This window comes from Bufo gargarizans, chromosome 4 (genome assembly GCF_014858855.1).
Source record: "Bufo gargarizans isolate SCDJY-AF-19 chromosome 4, ASM1485885v1, whole genome shotgun sequence".
Taxonomy (NCBI): domain Eukaryota; kingdom Metazoa; phylum Chordata; class Amphibia; order Anura; family Bufonidae; genus Bufo; species Bufo gargarizans.
In genome coordinates this window covers 64,445,908-64,468,169 of record NC_058083.1, presented here as the reverse complement: position 1 = coordinate 64,468,169, position 22,262 = coordinate 64,445,908, and the positions used below count along the sequence as shown (strand labels likewise).

The following is a 22,262-nucleotide window of genomic DNA, read 5'->3' as shown; positions in this document are numbered from 1 at the left end:
CGTCTGTTACATCCACAAGGAGGACACGGGATCCTCGTTGTCATGATCAGTGGGATCTCAGTGGTCACATATTTATCCCATCCTGTGAACAGGGATATCGTCGTCTTTAACCACTTCCAGACCGGGCCATTTGCCCCCTTCCTGACCAGGCCTAATTTTGGCTAAATAGCCATCATTGAAGACTTAATTTGCACTATATCAATACAAGGCTGCCACCTAGTGGCCTGTATTGGCATAGTCTGCTTGAGGCTTTGGTCAATTAGCGCAAGGTAATTGTTTCCCCGATCTCAGCCGGGGAAAGCCGTTATCGGACCGGAAGCGAGCGACTTCCCGTAACGGTCTGCTCAGATGCCGTGGTCACATTTGACCACGGCATCTGAAGGGTAAGATGCAGAATAGCAGAAACCCCGTGGCTAAGGCGCCCACTGCACAAGAGAGCGGGCGCCATGTTTAGGGATCGTCATGGGTCCATAAAGGGTTAAGGACCAGTTCAGTTCTGAAGTCACTTTTTGGGGCTTGCATAATAGAACCAACCCATAAATGACCCCATTTTAGAAACAACACCCCTTGAACTATTCAAAACTGTTTTTTGAAATGTTTTTTAACCCTTTAGGTATTCCACAGGAATTAAAGCAAAATAGAGGTAAAATTTCAAAATTTTAATTATTTTTGCAGCTTTTGCATTTTAATCAATTCTTTCCTGGGACACATCAAGTGTTAACAACAAAACAAACATTATATTTATTACCTTGATTCTGCAGTTTGCAGAAACCCCCAATATGTGGTCGTATACCGCTGCTTGGGCACACGGCAGGGCACAGAAAGCAAGGAGCGCCATATAGGTTTTGGAGGGCAGATTTCGCTGGAATGGTCTTTCGGCACCATGTTGCATTTGAAGAGGCCCTGAGGTATCCCCAGAGTGAAAACCCCCAAAAAGTGACCACATTTTGTAAACTACACCACTCAAGGAATTTTAAGGGGTGTAGCGAGCACTTCACTCAACAGCTGTTTCATAGAACTTTTAATACTTGGGTGTGAAAATGAAAAATTCCATTTTTGTTTTTACAAGAAAATGGTGCTTTAGGCCCAAACTTTCTTTTTCACAAAAGATAACAGGAGAATATCCCCACCAATTTGCTACCCATTTTCTCCTGAATACAGTAACATTTTAACATTTTACACAATAAGGCCGAATGCACACGACCGTGGAACATGGACGTGAGCGGTCCGTGGTATCCCGGCCTGGCATCCTGCTGAGAGCAGAAGCGCATGGCGTCAGTATATCCATATAAATGTTGGACTTTGACATCCACCTGCTGCGTCATCGTGGGATGGTTATGTTGTTATCCTCAGGTTTGAAAAACCGCATAGTGTGGATTAGGATTGTGGTATATACTGAAAAAACCATCAAACAGGTTTTTCAAACCTGAGGATAACAACATAACCATCCCACGATGACGCAGCAGGTGGATGTCAAAGTCCAACATTTATATGGATATACTGAATCACAAGAAATACGATGTAATCAACGAGTGGAGGAATATACTGTCATGAAATTACTGCCCCTTTTTTTCATGTTTATCCTTTTTTTATTATTACTTGCAGCTATTATAATAATAATTATTTCTGCATACTCACAATACAATATATATGAAAGTGGAACATTACTTGGATATCTTATTGAGGGAGAGAGACTGCATGGGATTTTGTGTGCATATATATTTTCTACTATGTGTATAGATATATTTTTTAATGTTTGTTTATAGCACTATTGGGAATTTAAGTGTACAACATGCGACTGGGTTTGCACTGGTGTCTCACATGGACCCGGCTAATTGTGCTGCTCGCCCTACCTTTCTATACCCCTCCCAGTGGGGCGGAGTATTGTGGGGATGAGCCGTATTTTAGCTGGGAACATGTCAGACACTTAGGATCATGACTAAGAACACGACTGTTCGAAACGCGTAGATCTTGGGAACCGGTGGGCACCAGTGGTTTGATTGCTGTATTTTACCTGAATTTTGGTGATAATAAAGACCGGGATTTTCACAACGTCCATCGTGGTGCTGGAGCTTTTCTTCTATTTTTTCTACAGATCTATAATAGTATTAGTGTCACCTTAGCTCGCCCTCCACCCAAAACGCAGTGTTTGCCCGATCAGGCCTGATCGGTTTCCCACACGTGCGTTCATACGCCCGCCCCGCCGCAGTGACAATTTATTTTTATTTTTTTATCACTACACAATCACTTTACAAGCGCTGCGGCGATAAAAAAATCAGTTTTGATATTTTTTATCAATCGCAGCGGCCTCCGGTACTTCGCTAGCCTCCCATTTGTAAGACAGGCTTGCTTTTTTTCTTGGGTAGTCTCAGGGAATACCCCCTAAATTTTGTTGACCAATATACGGACGAGGAGGTTGAGGTCCCAGATAGCACCAGGCGTACCCGGCCCCGTGTTGCTAGACCACAGGTTGCGCAGGATCCGCTTCAAGGGCAGCAGAGTGGGGTTGGCGCTGTCGGATTACGTGGTGAGGCATACACCAGCAGCGCAGCCCATCCTGGACCTAGTACCAGCACTGCCGTACAACATGGTGAAGTGGCGAGCACCAGAAGGGCAGTTGAAGCTGGTACGGTGGCACGTGCAATAGTTACCCCGTCGCAGCCACTGCACAGACAGGCCCGTAGACCCCCTAGAGTCCCTGAGGTGCTGGCAAACCCTGATTGGCAGTCCCCAACTTCAGCCGCACCATTAGTTCCCCCTTTCACCGCCCAGTCTGGAGTTCGGGTTGAGACAGCTCAGATTGGTTCGGCCCTGGGATTTTTTGAGCTGTTCTTGACTGCGGAGCTCTTGGACTTCGTGGCAGAAACAAATTGGTATGCCACACAATTTATAGCCGCCAACCTGGGAAGCGTTTATGCCCAGTCTTTCCGGTGGAAACCCGTCCAAGTTTCCGAAAATAAAAATTCGGCCCCTCATAGACCACTTTAACACCAAATTTGCAGATTTGTATACCCCTGAGCAAAACATCTGCGTAGACGAGTCCCTTATACATTTTACCGGGCGCCTTGGCTTCAAACAATACATCCCAAGCAAGCGCGCCCGATATGGGGTCAAATTGTATAAGCTCTGTGAAAGGGCCACAGGCTATACCCACAAATTTTGGATCTATGAGGGTAAAGATCAGACCCTGGAGCCGGTCGGTTGCCCTGACTACCTGGGGAGCAGTGGGAAGACAGTCTGGGACTTGGTGTCACCCTTATTTGGCAAGGGGTACCATCTTTATGTGGAAAATTTTTACACAAGTGTGCCCCTATTCAGGCATTTGTTCCTAGAACAGATTGGCTGCTGTGGCACCGTGCGACCTAGTCGCAGGGGCTTCCCCCAACGGCTCGTTAACACCTGTGTTGCAAGAGGGGAGAGGGCTGCCTTGTGTAACGAAGAACTGCTCGCGGTGAAATGGAGAGACAAGCGTGACGTTTACATGCTCTCCTCCATTCACGCAGACACGACAATACAAATAGAACGGGCAACCAGTGTCATTAAAAAGCCCCTCTCAGTCCACGACTATAACCTTCACATGGGAGGGGTGGACTTCAATGACCAGATGTTGGCTCCGTATTTAGTTTCCCGACGCACCAGACGCTGCTATAAGAAGGTGTCTGTATATTTGATTCAATTGGCTGCATATAATAGTTTTGTTCTCTACAGTAAGTCTGGGAGAACAGGATCCTTCCTCAAATTTCAGGAAGAGATCATCGAGAACCTCCTGTATCCAGGAGGTTCCATGGCCCCATCCACCAGTGTAGTGAGCCGTCTACACGAGCGACATTTCCCCAATGTCGTTGCTGGTACCTCAACCCAACCGTCACCCCGAAAAAGATGTCGTGTCTGTAGCAGGAGTGGAATAAGGCGTGACACCCGCTATTTCTGTCCTGACTGCCCTGACCACCCTGCCCTATGCTTAGGGGAGTGTTTCCGGAAGTACCACACACAGGTACACTTAGCATAGGGATCACATCTCACAGGACAGGCACACAGGGCTATTAGGGCCCTTTCACTCACAGCTGCTGCAAACCTCTCCTTTCACCTGGGACAAAGTGCATAATGTACTTCGCCACATCTTTGGGCGATTTGCGCATTGCACATTGTCCCATGGGGAAGGAGAGGTTTGTCCTGTAAAGGTAAAAAATTAAATAAAAAAAAATAAAAAATCACCAGTAAGCAAAAAAGTTAACGTTTTGTTCAAAAAGTTTAATAAAGTTTATATGTTCCATTCAAATTTTATTTTTAAAGTTAATAAATGTATTGCTTTGCGGCCTGGTTTTTTCTTTTTTGTTTTGTTTTTTTTACTTTCCAGGTGGACCAACCGATCGACTAGCTGCAGCACTGATGTGCATTCTGACAGAAGCATTGCGCTGCTGTCAGATTACACAAAAGTCGGTGTATGCGGCGCTGCAAGACGAGATTTCTACTCTGCAGTAAAAGATATGTTTGCCGAGGCATATGAGCTGAGGAGGCGGCGGTGTTCATATGCTTTGGCAAACACTTTGTATATAAAAAAATAAAATCCCGGCAATGATTTATTCATCCACATCGATTGATGTGAATGGAGAATTCGGGTTTGCCAGGGCATACGAGCTAAGTGGGTATGGATGTTGGGCGGAGCTCCTATGTCCTGGCAGACGCCTTTCCCCTCCTTTTTTTTTTTGGCAGAGATTTTTTCATCCACATTGATCGATGTGAATGAAGAAATCTGTGCCGTTCATTTTTTCTTTCAGCCCAGAGGCTGACAAAGGCTGACAAAAAATAAAAACTTCCATGAACTCACTAAGCCCATCATGAAATACCTTGGGGTGTCTTCTTTCCAAAATGGGGTCACTTGTGGGGTAGTTATACTGCCCTGGCATTTTAGGGGCCCAAATGCGTGCAAAGTAGTTTGAAATCAAGATCTGTAAAAAATGGCCTGTGAAATCTGAAAGGTGCTCTTTGGAATGTGGGCCCCTTTTCCCACCTAGGCTGCAAAAAAGTGTCACACATGTGGTATCGCCGTACTCAGTAGAAGTTGGGGGAATGTGTTTTGGGGTGTCATTTTACATATACCCATGCTGGGTGAGAGAAATATCTTGGTCAAATGCCAACTTTGTATAAAAAAAAAAAAATGGGAAAAGTTGCAGCGGCCGGAAAAATTGATGTTTTCCAGGCAGAAAGGTGACTAAAACATTGCGGCTTGCACCCTAGTTGGTGGTGGAGAATTCACGAAAGTCATCCGGTATACAGACATTAAATACAGCAGCATGGGGACCATTTTGAGGCCAAGGCATGTCATCAGGCCTTTTGTTAGTCAAACGTATCCCCCACTGTCAGTCCCTTCGGGATCCATGCCTCATTAATCCAGTGTTTCCCAACCAGTGTGCCTCCAGCTGTTGCAAAACTACAACTCCCAGCATGCCTTGACAGCCTTTGGCTGTGCAGGCATGCTGGGAGTTGTAGTTTTGCAACAGCTGGAGGCACACTGGTTGGGAAACACTGCATTAATCTATATGAAGGTGAGGTAATCAACACTTTTTTGACCGAGGCGACTTCTTTTGTCAGTGACAATGCCTCCTGCTGCACTGAAGGTCCTTTCTGACAGGACACTTGAAGTGGGGCAGGCCAGAAGTTCTATCGCAAACTGGGATAGTTCAGGCCACAGGTCAAGCCTGCACACCCAGTAGTCAAGGGGTTCATCGCTCCTCAGAGTGTCGATATCTGCAGTTAAGGCGAGGTAGTCTGCTACCGGTCGGTCGAGTCGTTCTCTAAGGCTGGATCCCGAAGGGCTGTGGCGATATGTAGGACTGAAAAAGCTCTGCATGTCCTCCATCAACAACACATCTGTAAAGCGTCCTGTCCTTGCCGCCGTAAAGCATATTTTTTAGTTTGGTTTTGAACTGCTGCATCCTTTCTGACTTTCGGTAATTTGGTAACATTTCCGCCACTTTCTGCTTATACCGGGGGTCTAGTAGCATGGCCACCCAGTACAGGTCGCTCTCCTTCATCCTTTTTTACGAGGGTCCCTCAACAGACATGACAGCATGAAAGACCCCATTTGCACAAGGTTGGATGCCGAGCTACTCATTTCCCATTCCTCGTCCTCATTGATGTCATTGACGGTCTGTTCTTCCCCCCAGCCACGTACAACACCACGGGTCCCAGATAGGTGACAACAACGAGCACCCTGGGATGCCTGCTGTGGTTGGTCTTCCTCCTCCTCAAAGCCACATTCCTCCTCATACTCCTCTTCCAGCGTTGCCGCAGGTCCGGCAAGCGATGATGACAAGGCTGTTTCTGGTGGTGATGGTGACCACAACTCTTCCTCTTCACGCTCATCTACAGCCTGATCCAGCACTCTTCGCAGGGCAGGCTCCAGGAAGAAAACAAATGGGATGAGGTCGCTGATGGTGCCTTCGGTGCGACTGACTAGGTTTGTCACCTCCTCAAAAGGACGCATGAGCCTACAGGCATTGCACATGAGCGTCCAGTAACGTGGCAAATAAATTCCCAGCTCCGCAGAGGCTGTCCTAGCATCCCGGTCATACAAATACTCGTTGATGGCTTTTTCTTGTTGGAGCAGGCGGTCGAACATAAGGAGTGTTGAATTCCAACGTGTCGGGCTGTCGCAAATCAAGCGCCTCATTGGCATGTTGTTTCGGCGCTGAATGTCTGAAAAGTGCGCCATGGCTGTGTAGGAACGCCTGAAATGGCCACACACCTTCCTGGCCTGCTTGAGGACGTCCTGTAAGCCTGGGTACTTAGACACAAAGCGTTGTACGATGAGATTCAACACATGTGCCATGCACGGCACATGTGACAACTTGCCCAAATTCAATGCCGCCAACAAATTGCTTCCATTGTCACAAACCACTTTGCCGATCTCCAGTTGGTGTGGGGTCAGCCACTGATCCACCTGTGCGTTCAGGGCAGACAGGAGTGCTGGTCCGGTGTGGCTCTCTGCTTTCAGGCAAGTCAACCCCAAGACAGCGTGATACTGTCGTATCCGGGATGTGGAATAGCCCCTGGGGAGCTGGGGGGATTCAGTTGATGTGCAGCCAGACGCCGCAGCAGAAGAGGACTCAGCCGAGGTTATCGAAGAGGATGGAGTAGGATGAGTAGAGGAGGTGGCAGTAGGCCTGCCTGCAAGTCGTGGCGGTGTCACCAACTCCGCTGCAGAGCCACGCATTCCATGCTTGGCAGCCATCAGCAGGTTGACCCAATGCGCAGTGTAGGTGATATACCTGCCCTGACCGTGCTTTGCAGACCAGGTATCAGTGGTCAAATGGACCCTTGCCCCAACACTGTATGCCAGAGATGCCATGACTTCCTTTTCAATCACTGAGTAGAGGTTTGGGATTGCCTTTTTTGAAAAATAAAATTCGTCCGGGTACCTTCCACTGTGGTGTCCCAATAGCAACAAATTTTTTGAAGGCCTCAGACTCCACCAGCTGGTATGGTAAAAGCTGGCGGGCTAAGAGTTCCGTCAAGCCAGCTGTCAGACGCCGGGCAAGGGGGTGACTCTGTGACATTGGCTTCTTACGCTCAAACATTTCCTTTACAGACACCTGACTGTGGGCAGATGAGATGGAACTGCTGAAGGTGAGAGGCGGAGTGGCGGGTGGTTGAGAGGGGGCAAGGAGGACAGCAGTGGTTGACGTGGCTGAAGATGCTGGACCAGGAGGAGGATGGTGGCTTTGAGCTTGTGTGCTGCTTCTACTCGTCATCATGTGTTGATCCCATAGGCGTTTGTGATGTGAGATCATGTGCCTTCGCAAAGCAGTTGTACCTAGGTGGGTGTTGTATTTCCCACGACTCAGTTTCTTTTGGCACAGGTTGCAGACACACACAAAAAATGCCACACTGCTGAGCTTTGCAATGACGGCATTCTGGTGGTGGCAACAGCATGCGTTGATTGGCGTGCTGTCTGGCTGACCCCGGGTGCCGATACATGCTATATGACTGTGCCACTAGCTCCTTGCGATGACCTCCCCCTGCTTCCAACTCGTCTCCTCCTTCTCTCTGTCTCCCCTTCTGAACTTTCCCCCTCTTCTTCTTCTCTTCAAGCAGGCACCCACGTGGCATCCATGGACACATCGTCATAATCAACCACTTCACTTGTATCTGACACCTTAGCAAAGGAAGCAGCAGCGGGTACAACATCATCATCATCATACTGTACGTCCATGTGTGTAATGCTGCCTGACTGAGACATATCCCTGTTATCTACATCCTCTGGCAATAATGGTTGCGCATGAGTAATTTCATCCAACTGATGTGTAAATAACTCCTCTGAGGGATCAAGTAAAGTGGCTTTAGTGGCTGTGAAGGTGGCGGCGGGCGGGAGAGTGGTAACTTGAGAGCAGGTGACCAAAGCTGAGCTGGAGGAGGATGGTGCGTCAAGGTTCTTAGCGGAAGCTGTTGAAGATTGGGTGTCCTGTGTAAGCCAGTCAACTATTTTCTCTGAATTTTTTGAGTTCAGGGTACGTGGCCTCTGAACACTGGGCCTTATTCCAGGGCCAGTGGAAATCACAGCACCACGATCACGACGGCCCCTTCGGGGTGGCCTGCCTCTGCCTGTCATTTTTTTTTAGATAAGTGGTACTATGCGTGCAAGGTACTTTGCCACCCTATATACACTCACCTAAAGAATTATTAGGAACACCATACTAATACGGTGTTGGACCCGTTTTTGCCTTCAGAACTGCCTTTATTCTATGTGGCATTGATTCAACAAGGTGCTGATAGCATTCTTAAGAAATGTTGGCCCATATTGATAGGATAGCATCTTGCAGTTGATGGAGATTTGAGGGATGCACATCCAGGGCACAAAGCTCCCGTTCCACCACATCCCAAAGATGCTCTATTGGGTTGAGATCTGGTGACTGTAGGGGCCATTTTACTACAGTGAACTGATTGTCATGTTCAAGAAACCAATTAGAAATGATTCGAGCTTTGTGACATGGTGCATTATCCTGCTGCAAGTAGCCATCAGAGGATGGGTACATGGTGGTCATGAAGGGATGGACATGGTCAGAAACAATGCTCAGGTAGCCCGTGACATTTAAACGATGGCCAATTGGCACTAAGGGGCCTAAAGTGTGCCCAGAAAACATCCCCCAACCCATTACACCACCACCACCAGCCTGCACAGTGGTAACAAGGCATGATGGATACATGTTCTCATTCTGTTTACGCCAAATTCGGACACTACCATTTGAATGTCTCAACAGAAATCGAGACTCATCAGACCAGGCAACAGTCCAATGTTGGTGAGCTCGAGCAAATTGTAGCCTCTTTTTCCTATTTGTAGTGGAGATGAGTGGTACCCGGTGGGGGTCTTCTGCTGTTGTAGCCCACCTTTCTTTCCCATTCTGACATTCAGTTTGGAGTTCAGGAGATTGTCTTGACCAGGACCACAACCCTACATGCATTGAAGCAACTGCCATGTGATTGGTTGACTAGATAATCGCATTAATGAGAAATAGAACAGGTGTTCCTAATAATTCTTTAGGTGAGTGTAAGTGGTGGGCAGTGGGCACAGTACTGTCTGTGTGGGCCTGACACACACGGGCTTGCAAATGTGAATATATCACAGAATTTTTTTTTATAGAATTTTTTTATCTGCAAGGTATTTGAGTGAATGACACCCTGTAACGGTATGAGTCGAGGCCTAGCCAGTGGCCACAGTACAGTCTGTGTGGGCCTGACACACACTGGCTTGCAACTTGGAATATATCACAGAAAAATATTAAATAGATTTTTTTTTTATCTGCAAGGTATTTTCTGTCACACCCTGTATGAATGGTGTGCACACAGTGCTGTCTGTGACTGAGCCTGCAGCCTCTCACACACGGGCAGCCAGGCAACTTCAATATATATATATATATATATATATATATATATATATATATATAATAAAATAAAAAAGCAGACTGATGTACCAGCCCTGAAAAGGGCTTTTTGGGGTGCTGTCAGGACGCTGTCCTTACAGCAGATGAGTCTGTGGACACAGAACACTGCCCTAGCTAACGCTTTCCCTATTGAATCAGCAGCAGCAGCACTGTCCCTCCTCTCACTGTGAATGCAGCTTCCGAATTAATCTAAAATGGATGCTGTCCAGGAGGTGGGAGGGTCTGGGAGGGAGGGTCTGCTGCTGATTGGCTGGAATGTGTCTGCTGACTGTGAGGTACAGGGTCAAAGTTTACTCAATGATGATGTATAGGGGGCGGATCGTACATCGCATATGCTCGCCCGCCGCGGCGAACAAGCTATGTTCGCCAGCAACTGTTCGCCGGCGAATAGTTCGGGCCATCACTACTTCTGAGGTGCTGGCGGTGCCCCAGCTGCGTTGACGACCTCTTCCTCTGCCTTCGCCTTGTGATTCCACTGTGCCCCCACTGTCAGGTGGGAATGCCACCAGCAGCGCGTCTACTAGCGTGCGCTTGTACTCGCGCATTTTATGATCACGCTCCAGTGAGGGAATTAAGGACGGTACATTGTCCTTGTAATGGGGATCCAGCAGCGTGGCCACCCAGTAATAAGCACAAATTAGAATGTGGGCAACTCGGCGGTCGTTGCGCAGCCACTGCAGCATGTAATCACTTATGTGTGCCAGGCTGCCCAGAGGCAACGAAAAGCTGTCCTCTGTGGGAGGTGTATCGTCTGTGTCCTCTGTATCCCCCTGGTCTGGGTGCCACCCTGCTGTGAACATGGTTCCTCCATCTCCTCCTCATCCTCCACCTCGTCATCCTCCAGAACTGTGCGGTGGCTGGACAATTGTGTACCTTGGGTTTGTGGGTGCAGGAACCCACCCTCGGAGCCACTTGGGAATGACTGGCCAGAAACCCTACGAAATTATCCCTCTTCATCCTCCTGTGCCACATCCTCTTCCATCATCGCCAGAAGCGTTTTTTCAAGGAGGCCTAGAAGTGGGATAGTAATACTGAGAACGGCGTTTTCGGCAGTGGCCATGTTGGTAGAGTACTCGAAACAGCGCAACAAGGAACACAGGTCTCGCATGGAAGCCCAGTCATTGGTGGTGAAGTGGTGCTGTTCCACTGAGCGACTCACCCATGCGTGCTGCAGCTGAAACTCCACTATCGCCTGCTGCTGCTCGCACAGTCTGGCCAGCATGTGCAAGGTGGAGTTCCACCTGGTGGGCACGTCGCATGAGGCGGTGAGCGGGAAGGCCGAAGTTAAACTGCAGCGCTGACAGGCGAGCAGCAGCAGGGTGAGAACGGCGAAAGTGCGCACAGACGCACTTTATGCAGCAGCTCTGACATATCGGGGTAATTTTTAAGGAATCTCTGCATCACCAAATTCAGCACATGCGCCAGGCAAGGGATGTGCGTCAAACCGGCTAGTCCCAGAGCTGCTACGAGATTTCATCCATTATCGCACACCACCAGGCCGGGCTTGAGGCTGACTGGCACAAACCACTCATCAGTCTGTTGTTCAAGGCCCGTCCACAGCTCCTGCGCGGTGTGGGGTTTGTCCCCCAAACAGATACGTTTTAAAACTGGCCTGCTGTCGTTTACCCCTGGCTGTGCTGAAGTTGGTGGTGAAGGTGTTACGCTGACCGGATAAAGAGCCGGTAGAGGAGGAGGAAGCGGAGTAGGAGGAGGAAGCAACAGGAGGCAAACTGAAGCGCCCTGCAATCCTCGTGGTGAAAGGACATGCGCCAAACTGCTATCCGCCTCAGGCCCAGCCGCCACTGCATTTACCCAGTGTGCTGTTATGGAGATATAACTTCCCTGACCATGCTTACTGGTCCACGTATCCGTATTTAGGTGGATCTTGCCACAGATGGGGTTGCGCAGTGCACACCTGATTTTGTCCCCTACTTGGTTGTGCAGGGAAGGGATGGCTCTCCTGGAAAAGTAGTGGCGGCTGGGCACGACGTACTGTGGGACTGCCACCGCCATAAGGCCTTTAGAACTATCCGTCTCCACCAGACAGAATCACAATGACATTTCAAAGGCCAGTAATTTAGAAATGCTGACATTCAGGGCTAGGGATCGCGGGTGGGTAGGGGGGTACTTCCTCTTCCTCTCCAGCGTTTGGGATATGGAGAGCTGAACGCTTCTGTGGGACATTGTGGAGATGCTTAGTGACCCAGGTGTTGGTGTTGCTGGCAGATCCTCTGTTTGCGGGGTGCCAGGTGGCAAAGTCACTCCAGAGGTGGATGAAGAGGCCGAGACTGCAGCAGAAGAGGAAGCAGGAGCCAGGGACCTTTCTTGGTTTTTGAGGTGTCTACTCCACTGCAGCTCGTGCTTTGCACTTAAATGCCTGGTCATGCAGGTTGTGCTCAGGTTGAGAATGTTAATGCCTCGCTTCAGGCTCTGATTGCACAGCGTGCAAACCACTCATGTCTTGTCGTCAGCACATTGTCTAAAGAACTGCCACGCCAGGGAACTCCTTGGAGCTGGCTTTGGTGTGCTCGGTCCCTTGCTGCGGTGGGCACAGGACGGCCGCTCCGCTTTTGCACCCTGCTCCCTCTTCTGCTGTGCTGGTGGCTCTGTGCGACAACCACCTCTTACTCTGAACTACATAGGTCACTCGCATGACCTTGATTCCATGTGGGGTTGAGGACCTCATCATCCTCCACATCATCTTCCACCCAGTCTTCACCCCTTCCTTGCCGGTCTGCACACTTTCGAAAGCCCCAGCAGTTGGCACCTGTGTTTTGTCATCATCCGAGACGTGCTGCGATGGTCCTCCCATGTACTCATCTTAAAAGATAAGTGGTTGGGCATCGGTGCACTCAATCTCTTCCACTTCTGGGGCAGGGCTAGGTGGATGGCCCTGGGAAACCCTGCTAACAGAGTCATCAAAAAGCAGAAGAGACTGCTGCATGACTTGGGGCTCAGACTGCTTGGCTGATTTGCAAGGGGGTGAAGTGAAAGACTGATGGACATCGGCTGCAGGTGCCAACTGTGGTCTTTCAGCTTGAGACTGGGTGGGAGACAATGTGAATGAACTGGATCCACTGTCAGCAACCCAATCTACTATCGTCTGTACTTGTTCAGACCTCACCATTCGTAGAGCCGCATTAGACCCGACCAAATACCGCTGCAGGTTCTGTCGCCTACTCGCACCTGAGTAATGGTTTTCACTTGTGCGTGTAGCTGGCACAGATCGACCACGTCCTCTCCCTGCAACAGGAGCTCCACCAGCAGCACCACAACCTAGGCCACGTCCCTTATTTGACGCTCTCCTTATATTTCTCGAATTTAGGATCTTGCCCTAAATGGGTGTTTAATTAATAGTAGAATAGAATGACAGTATGTAAAGGGTGTATATCACATGGCCTGACCCACTGTAGGCCTCAATTCAAGATTTCTTTGCCCAAAATGGCTGTATTTCAAACACCTGAATCAAACCCCTGTATATATAGGGTGTATCTCACACGGCCTGACCCACAGTAGGCCTCAGTTAGAGATTTGTTTGCCCAAATGGCTGTATTTGAAATGCCTGAATCAAACCCCTGTTTGTAAAGGGTGTATCTCTGTCATGGATGGTGTAACAGAAAACAAGAAGTTACAAATAAGGATCCTAATGGCTTGATCCGAAACTAAGGAACAAAAGGGTGACCCCTATTAAAGCCCTGAAGCTCTCCCTGTCTTCTCAGCCCATGCAAAGATCTCAGTGATAGGAGGTTGCATGTCCACGTACCTAGACTGAATGATAACTGAAAACCCTATAATAGTGAGGGGACACGACCACCAGCTCCCTGCACTTAATACGGAGGGAGTCAGGGTCACCTAGAACCAAGCCAACAGGAAAATAATAAATACAGAAATAGACTTATCTGAAAACACAGCTGTAGCAACTTCTAGCAGAGAACACAATCCAGGATGTAATATAAACCGCAAGGTGAGGCAGTATGGGGAGGAGATATATAGGGAGGCAATCACTGCCAATAGACGACAGCTGGGAGAGGGAGGAGAGATGTCAAAACGAAAGCAAAACAAAAGAAGATCATGCAGGAGGTACTGAAGAACGTCTATCAGAACTTCTCAAAGATCTGGTGGTGACAATCTCACATGGCCTGACCCACAATAGGCCTCAATTAAAGATTTGTTTGCCCAAAATGTCTGTATTTCAAATACCCTAATCAAACCCCTGTATATACAGGGTGTATCTCACACGACCTGACCCACAGTAGGCCTGAATTAAATATTTGTGCACCAAATGGCGGTATTTCAAATATCTGAATCTAAGGCCGAATGCACACGGCCGTTTTTCACGGCCGTGAGCAGTCCGTGGAACCACGGGCTGGATTCCTGCTGAGAGCAGGAGCGCGTGGCGTCATTGGTTACTATGATGCCGTGCGCTCCCTGCTGCCGCCGCAATACAGTAACACACTGGTATAGTTTTGTCGTTAGTAGAATCACGTTTTCGGGTGGTCAGTTTTGGACAGGAGGGTGCCAATATATTTTTCAAAGTGTGAGCGTGACGAAACGTGATATTAGGTTTACTCGGGATGGTTTTGCCGATAACTGGATCTCGGTGGAGAATGGACCAATTTTTTGTAGAATCACTTTTATAGAATTATAAAATCCAATCCATATATATGTATTACACTCTATCCCTATCCGTTCCTCTTTTTCCATTGAATATACCTCTGACCTCTAACCATTGGGTTTACTGGCCCTAGACGCCCCTGTTAGGACCTGAAGCCGCATATCGCCCTTCATGCGTTCCACAGGTGGAATGCAAGTCCGCCACCTGACATCACATGACCGGAAGTGAATCTCCGGCCCGTACATCTAGGCCCCGAAACTACCTACAGAAGCGGGGGTGAAACTCCGAACATAGCTGGGCAGTCACCCGTGCGGACATACTAATTAATTAGGTGCCCACATGTATTTGCCCTAGAGGCAGTTTTAAATTAATGTGAATATAAGCGATAAACATGCGTTCCACGGATGGAACGCACTTCCGGTTCCGGGACACAGGACCGGGAGGAAGCGCTCCACCAAGTGGAGATTCCTCCTCCTCATTTTTATGCGACCATCTATAAAAAGCTGCTCTGTATTTGTCTATGTATATATGCTCCTGAGGAAGGGGTTGTCTATGCCCCGAAACGCGTCAAGCTAATCTAATAAAAGTTACCTTGTGCAACGTCTGAAGTCCTGTCAGTCATCAATCAATAGGACGACAAGGGGAACTTACATTCTACAGGCGACCTCGGCGAGGGGGGGGGGGGGTTCCTGGCATCAAGTGTCTTCAGCTTTATCTTATGCCCCCCCCCTCCCCTGGTGAAGTGAGTAAAACACGATTGCGTGTATATATATAATCTGTTACATAATACAGCGAACATACTCACTTTGATGATTATTGTTTTTATGTACGAACACAGTTTTTTATCTTTATTTCTTATTGGCTATACACCGTTTGGTCTTCTTTATTTCTGGGGAGGCACTACAAGCCTCTATCAGTGGTATCAAATTCCCATTCATCCTCTTTCAATACTTGGCGCTCCACCAGCTTTTCTTCTCCTCTTTTTCCGTGCATTTTTATGCTGCACAGAGACAGGCCTCCATACAGCATTAAAGTTTTGCAACAAATCGACTTTGGATCTTGGATCTGAAGCTCGATTCGCTAACCTCTCCCTATGATTAATGCACCAGAACTTTAAACTTCAGTAAAGAATTGTTTGCTGTTAACTCATTATTTCTATCCTACAGTTGCACTGCAGGGACCCTGCCTCGCACCTTAAACATCAACATCAAGGGCACCTCGACCGCCATCAGGCAAGAGAACTCCAGAATCAGAGTGTGTCCTCAAGGGAAGATCCTGTGTGCCCTTCACTACACACTGGCCCAGAGAGCTTCAGAAAACCGTGAGTACAACTACTGCACCATCCAGCCACCCACCCTACGGCCCGGTGTCACGGATGGTGTTGCAGAAAGCTGGAACATAAATAAACATCCGACTGGCTTGATCCCAAACTAAGGAGCATATGGGTGAGCCCTATAAAACCCCTAGAGCTCTCCCTGACTGCTATGCCCATGCAAAGGTCTTTATGGTAGACGATTGCATGCCCTCGTACCTTATACTATGTGACACCTGAAAACCCTATAATAGTGAGGGGACACGACCACCGGCTCCCTGCACTTAATACGGACGGAGTCAGGGTCACCTACAATCATGCCAGAAAGGAAACACAAATAAAGGAAATAGACTTATCTGAGGAATCAGGAGAAGCAGCCTCCAGCAATGAACACAATCCAGGAAGAAGTATAAACCGCAAAGTGAGGCAGTATGAGAGGGAATATAAAGGGAGACAATCAGTGCAAATAGGTGACAGCTGGGAGAAGGAAAGGAGATTAGAAAGTGAAACCAAAACAAAGAACATCATACAACAGGTAGAGAAGAACATCTGCCAGATTTTCTCACAGAGCTGGCGGTGACACCCGACCTCTGAAAACACTTCAGAGCCGTACATCTACTGCTAGAAGACACATGTCCGCTCTGACAGGACCACAAACTGGAGGAGGAGAGAGAAGAGCCCGGTGATCCCACCTTTTTCTCTGGTCACATATAGCACCTTGTGTCTTCTCTGCTTGTGGAGAGACTAGAGGATCCCAGACATGAAGGGAGGAGAACTACTGGAATAAGGATGTGTTCACACCACGTCTGAGCCTTCCATCAGAGGTAGATATCAGGAGGGTTTCCTAACGTAGGTCTCTGATAGAAGGAGGTGACGTCTCCCCTGTACAGTCCTATTATTCTATATAGTCACACAGGGGCAGACGTCACCCATAAGCCCCATGTATACGGCACAGCGCAGGTTCTCCTGCAGGATCCTCTGTATAGAATAGTGTCATCTACTGTACTGGCCAATGGAGGCCAAAAGGACACTATATATGTCAGGAGGATGGAGCCTATGGAGAAGTGTGATGTATATGGGAAATGTAGGCTCTAACCTGATGTGACCGGAGAATAACATGTGGAGCTCCTACATTACATGTCATTACACACAGCACATGACCGGACTGAGGCTCTAACACGGCCTCTTCTCACCTCGTCTCTTCTTACCTGGTGACGTCAGAGGCCGGGGAGCCTCCATCATGGCCTCCTTGTACAGTTCCTTGTGTCCTTCTATGTACTCCCACTCCTCCATGGAGAAATAGACCGCCACATCCTGACACCTTACAGGAACCTGACAACACAATGACACCGTCATCACCCAGACCCCTCCAGTGCTGTTACTGGAGAATTTCCCAGCATTCCCAGCAGTGTCACCTCTCCAGTCAGCAGCTCCATCATCTTGTGGGTGAGTTCTAGGATCTTCTGCTCATGTATCAGGGGGGGAGGCTCTGTGATGGGGGTCCTGCTCCACCCTCCTGACTCATGGATGATGGGAGTCTCCTCCGATGTCTTCTTCACTATGGTGTAATCCTGTGGATGGAGAGAGACACTTAGGGGAAGAAATTCCTTCCTTACTTCAGATCTACACTCAGAATCCCTCCCTGGATCATGGCCCCATCTCCAGTAATCTAGTCACTAGAAGCTGGAATATTATTACCCTCCAGACCCTTCTGGATTCTTCTAGAATATCCCTCCATGACTCCTTCCTCTGGCAGAGAGCTCCATAGTCTCACTGCTCTTACAGTAAAGAATCCTCTTCTAAGTTGGTGGAGAAACCGTCTTTCCTCTAGATGTAGTGGAGGCCTCCTTGTTATAGTCCAGCATCATCTAGATGTCAGACTAGTGGTAGAAATCCTCCCTCCAGGCTACACTCCGGCCATCTCCACCTCTGCTTCCTCCCCTCCTGGGTACAACGTGCCTACTTACCTTCTCATGGCTCCTACAACATGACTATTGGTCCCCATGATACATCACTGACCATACTGGTGGCTGATCTTCAGGTTCTCCATCACTTGGAAGGTCTGGAGGCCGTTCTCCAGGACCCTGGACTCTTCCTATCACTTCCTATGATGGATTCTCCTACCCGATGTCTGACTTGTTACAGAATACAATAAAGAGGAGAGAAATCTAGAAAAGTTTACCTCTCCGCTCAGTAGGGAGATGATCTCCAAGGTGAGGTCTAATATTCTTCTGCTGATCTCCTTCCTGTCCATCCTTGGTGGTCATTCAGGAGGAGAGACCTGGAGGAGCTGGAGGCTTCTAGTACTGCAGGCGCCTTTATGAAGAGAGGCTGGAAATCCTCCAGGGACAAGAGCATTAGTGAGATCCAGAACCGCACTTACTGCTCCTGGAGAGACCCCGCTTCTCAGAGCCCCCAGCACCGGGGATAAAGGGGGATTCTGGAGAAACGGCTGATACCAGAGAGAAGAAGAGGCTCCAGACACCACAGCAGTGACTACCGACCAGGACCTGCTCTGTATCTGCTGCACTGCAAGAGCTGAAGGACCTGGGATGATGTCACTGTCATGTGATCAGTGAAGGGGGGCGGAGCTCAGCAGTGAATTGGTAGAGAAGGACCTGGGATGACGTCACCATCATGTGATCAGGAGGGGCAGAGCTCAGCAGTTGAATGTATAAGTTGTGGTGAAAGCCCAGTGATGATGTCACTGACATGTGATCAGTGCAGGGGGCGGAGCTCAGCAGTGGAAAGTATAAGTAGTGGTGAGGACTTGTGATGATGTCACCATCATGTGATCAGGAGGGGGTTGAGCTAAGCAGTAGAGAAGTCATAGTGAAGGACCTGTGATGACATCACAACCATGTGACCATATTCCTGTGAGGGAGGGGAAGTTCTGGAGATGTTTTCACAGGAGGAGATGAAGGTGTGATGCTCTGCAGGGTCCGGGGGAGCTCTGTGTGCACCGGGAAGCAAAGATGTAGAGGGGTTTTGGAAACTTGGCATATCTTTTACTGGGAGAAAGGCTGAATCCCTTTTCTAGCTCACGTTACGCTGCACGATTACAGTGACACCACATTTATATAGTTTTATGGGTTTTGTTTTTACAGTGTTCCCTATGAGGTAAAACTGACCTGTTCTCTTCATTCTCCGGGTCAGTACGATTACAGCGATACCACATGTACATTTATATGGTTTTCTTGTGTTTTAATACTGAAAAAAAAAAATCAAACCTTTGTAAGACAAAAACAAACAATTCTCGTCATCGCCATATTCTGACCCTCAGCATTTTGTTATCGTTATGTCTATGGAGCTGAGTGAGGGCTCTTTTATTGTATTTTTTATAGATACCATCTTGGAATATGTTTGATTTTTTGATCACTACATTTTTTAGGCCACTTCAATATATAAATAGGAATTAATCCATTGAAAATAGATTTAGCAAATTGCAATCTAGTGCTGCCATCTGCAGGCCTACATTGAATTATACATGTGAAAGGCATCGGAACCTCCAGCAGACTCTAGCCTTTCACATCCAACGATCAGCTCCCCCACTAGCCGTGTGAGGGAGCCATTCCAGGCTCGGAAGCACAGCACTTCTGGATTTTGCACTCTCAGATGCTGAGGTCACGTTTGACCATTACCTGTGATCAGTTTTATCACCAATCGCAGACATTAGCCCAGGGTGTCTGCTGTATGAAACAGCAGAAACTGATTTCTATGGCTCCCTTTGTGCTCGCAAGTGAGCACCATTTTTACATATACAGTGAAGTTCTGGAAGGGGTTAAATCTAAGGTGTCTATGAAGCTTCTTTTCTCCAACAGATCTGTTTCCATACAGAACGTCTCACTTTTGACAAATGAGTTTAGATATCTGAGGTCCAGAACTTGCCATTCAGCTATGGTACTAAGAACAGGGAATACTCCTCCGACCTGTTGATGACAGAGGCACTTCTTAATAAATTGTGCAATAGCTGATAGGAGTAGGAGCCCAACGTTCCTTCGAATAGAAACATGAGGACTGGAAAATTCAGTTCTGAAGGACAAAGGAAACCTAAGGTGTAACCGTTTAAAATTATATTGACAACCCAAAGGTTTAACCCTTGATTTAACCAGAAGGAGGTGAATATAATGCCAGTCTTCTGCCCACTGGCATTTCCTTGTGTCAGAAATTGTAATCCCTCATTCACATATCAGTGTTTTGATCAGGGATTTCTATCAGTGATTGTGAGCCAAAACCAGGATGGAGGTATAAGGGAAAGATCTGCACCTGTTCTCTGTTTAGAGCCGCACCTGGTTTTGGCTCAAAAGTACTGATGGAAATCATTGGCCGAACACGGACGTGTGAATGAGGCATAAGGTGTTGCTAAGTAAGGAATGTCTCCTCTTTGTGGGTTCGTACCTCTCTCCACCTCCTGTTCCCTGGTTCTAGGAACTCAGGTGTGTGATGTGGAAACTCTTGTCAGAAAATCTTCTGGACCTGTGAAGAAATGGTAAGGTCTTATCCCTTTTTATCAGATAGTTTCTCGAATAGTCTGTCCAGTTCACCACCAAACAATCTTCCAGGTTTAAATCCCATAGCACATAGGGCATTTTTAATGTCACGTCTGATGCTCAGGGCTTCAATCAGACCACCTCCTGACCTGCTCTGGACATATTTCTCACAATTCAATGCCTTGAGTTGGGGCAACACATGACAAAAACAAGCAGCCAGAGATCTATATCTGAAGGACCATAGTAATTTGTCCCTAGCGACGTTGTCTTGGATGTCATCTTAAATTTGAAACACCCAAACTCTCAATGCCTTAGCTACAAATGCGGTAGTTATCGACACTTGAGCTGAGCTATATAAAGTCTCTTCAACCATCTCTGTTTTATGATCTAAGGGATCCTTCAGACTGGCACCATCTTCTGATAGTACACCCGTTTTTCTAGTCCAGAGGACAGATCATCACTATCATGACACTGAACCCCCCCTTCAAAATTTGGGGGAAGAAAACTTTGAAAGTATAATAATGACCTAAAAAAATATTGGTTAAAAGATGCAACCCCAAGTGTGGTCATTGTTCATTTTGCACATGCATGCATATAGGAAAGACAATACATGTGTGCCAGGTTGTTTCCTGTAGGTGTGATATCACTGTGCACCTGCACAACAAGGTTTTTTAGAATTGATAATCAGAACAGAGGCAATAGGACCCTGTGGATTGAATGACAGGAACGATCACTGCTCTTTATTGTAGACTGTAAAGGTGGCCATACACATCAGTCTAAAGTTGATCAAAACCGAAGATTTCAACCAAACGGAATATTCGTTGGGTGAAATTTAAAACAACAAACAATCGTTTTAGTCGACTTATGACATCCAATCATCGTCTCATAAGAAGTTGGCCGTGTTTGAAATTTTCAGCCAGTAGTCAGATAAAAGAGCTGTTGTTGAAAAAGTGGGGATGAAAGATCTTTCTTTGGAAGAATGTTCCCTGAATTATCTTTCATCCATTGCCCTGTTTCACTTAATATGTATGGCCAGTCTGAACAACTGTAATGTTAGTGAAGTGTAGTAATCAGTGACGGTCTAAAGGTGGCCACATCAGTCTTTTGTCAGCCGAACCCACTGAGAACAGCAGGTTTGGCTGCACAAATCACTGCAAAAAATGCACCAAAATGATACGCAACTGACAATACTAGCTAATTCCTCAGGCCGATGTTAAAAGCTGAGAACTTTGCCAATATCTTCCATTTTGTGTAAGATGTTCTTGTGGTGCATGCGGTCCGCCCCGGCATCCTCCGTTATACACATTTTTTGCTGGGGATTGCCGTTGTCTGCGGACCGCATGCGGAGGAATTGCTCCCCCGGTTATAGACACGCTACAGTGTCTGGGTTTGGAGCATTTTCACCCGTTTAGGCCACTTTTTTGGTTTAGGTTTGGCTGCCCCCCTAATATGTTTGGCGAGCTTCTGACCCCCCCCCCCCCCTCACAGATGATGTCAGAGGAGAAAAGGATCTGCTGAAATGACATTTTTTGCTTTTGTTCTTTAGTGACATAAGCTGCACCAGAATCTGTCTGGCGGCGTCTCTCCACTGTCCCCACAGAATACACAGACGTGTTCGGCCAAGCTGAAGCCTGGAGGGATTTGGGAGAGATAGCCGTTGGTTGACACCTATTGAATGTGTAGCAAAAAACAATGGAGACAACACTCTCTTTCCACCAAGATTGCACCCACAACACAAATAACCTGGACCTGCTTGTGTCATTAGATGCATCACCAAAAGGGGCAGGCTTCAAGAACCAGTTGAATGTGGCCGTCAAGCTTACTGCCAGGAAGCAAACCACATGCCAATCTAGAAAGGAGTCAAAAAGGTTCATGAACCTTAATGAACCAGTACGCTCCATCAA

At 47.7% G+C, this 22,262-nt stretch overlaps 2 protein-coding genes across 1 annotated transcript in view; both read right to left on the bottom strand.

Annotated features, from left to right (window-relative positions):
- Nucleotides 1-17,304, bottom strand: part of LOC122933829 (gastrula zinc finger protein XlCGF26.1-like) — a 700,524-nt gene extending 683,220 nt beyond the window's left edge. Inside the window, exons 1-2 of the mRNA XM_044288887.1 lie at nt 17,284-17,304; nt 17,077-17,200 (exon numbers count right to left, since the gene is read on the bottom strand). Of these exons, the coding sequence (XP_044144822.1) occupies nt 17,077-17,200; nt 17,284-17,304 (145 nt within the window). The remainder of the gene's footprint in view (nt 1-17,076; nt 17,201-17,283) is intronic.
- Nucleotides 1-22,262, bottom strand: part of LOC122933840 (gastrula zinc finger protein XlCGF26.1-like) — a 327,998-nt gene that overhangs the window by 147,992 nt on the left and 157,744 nt on the right.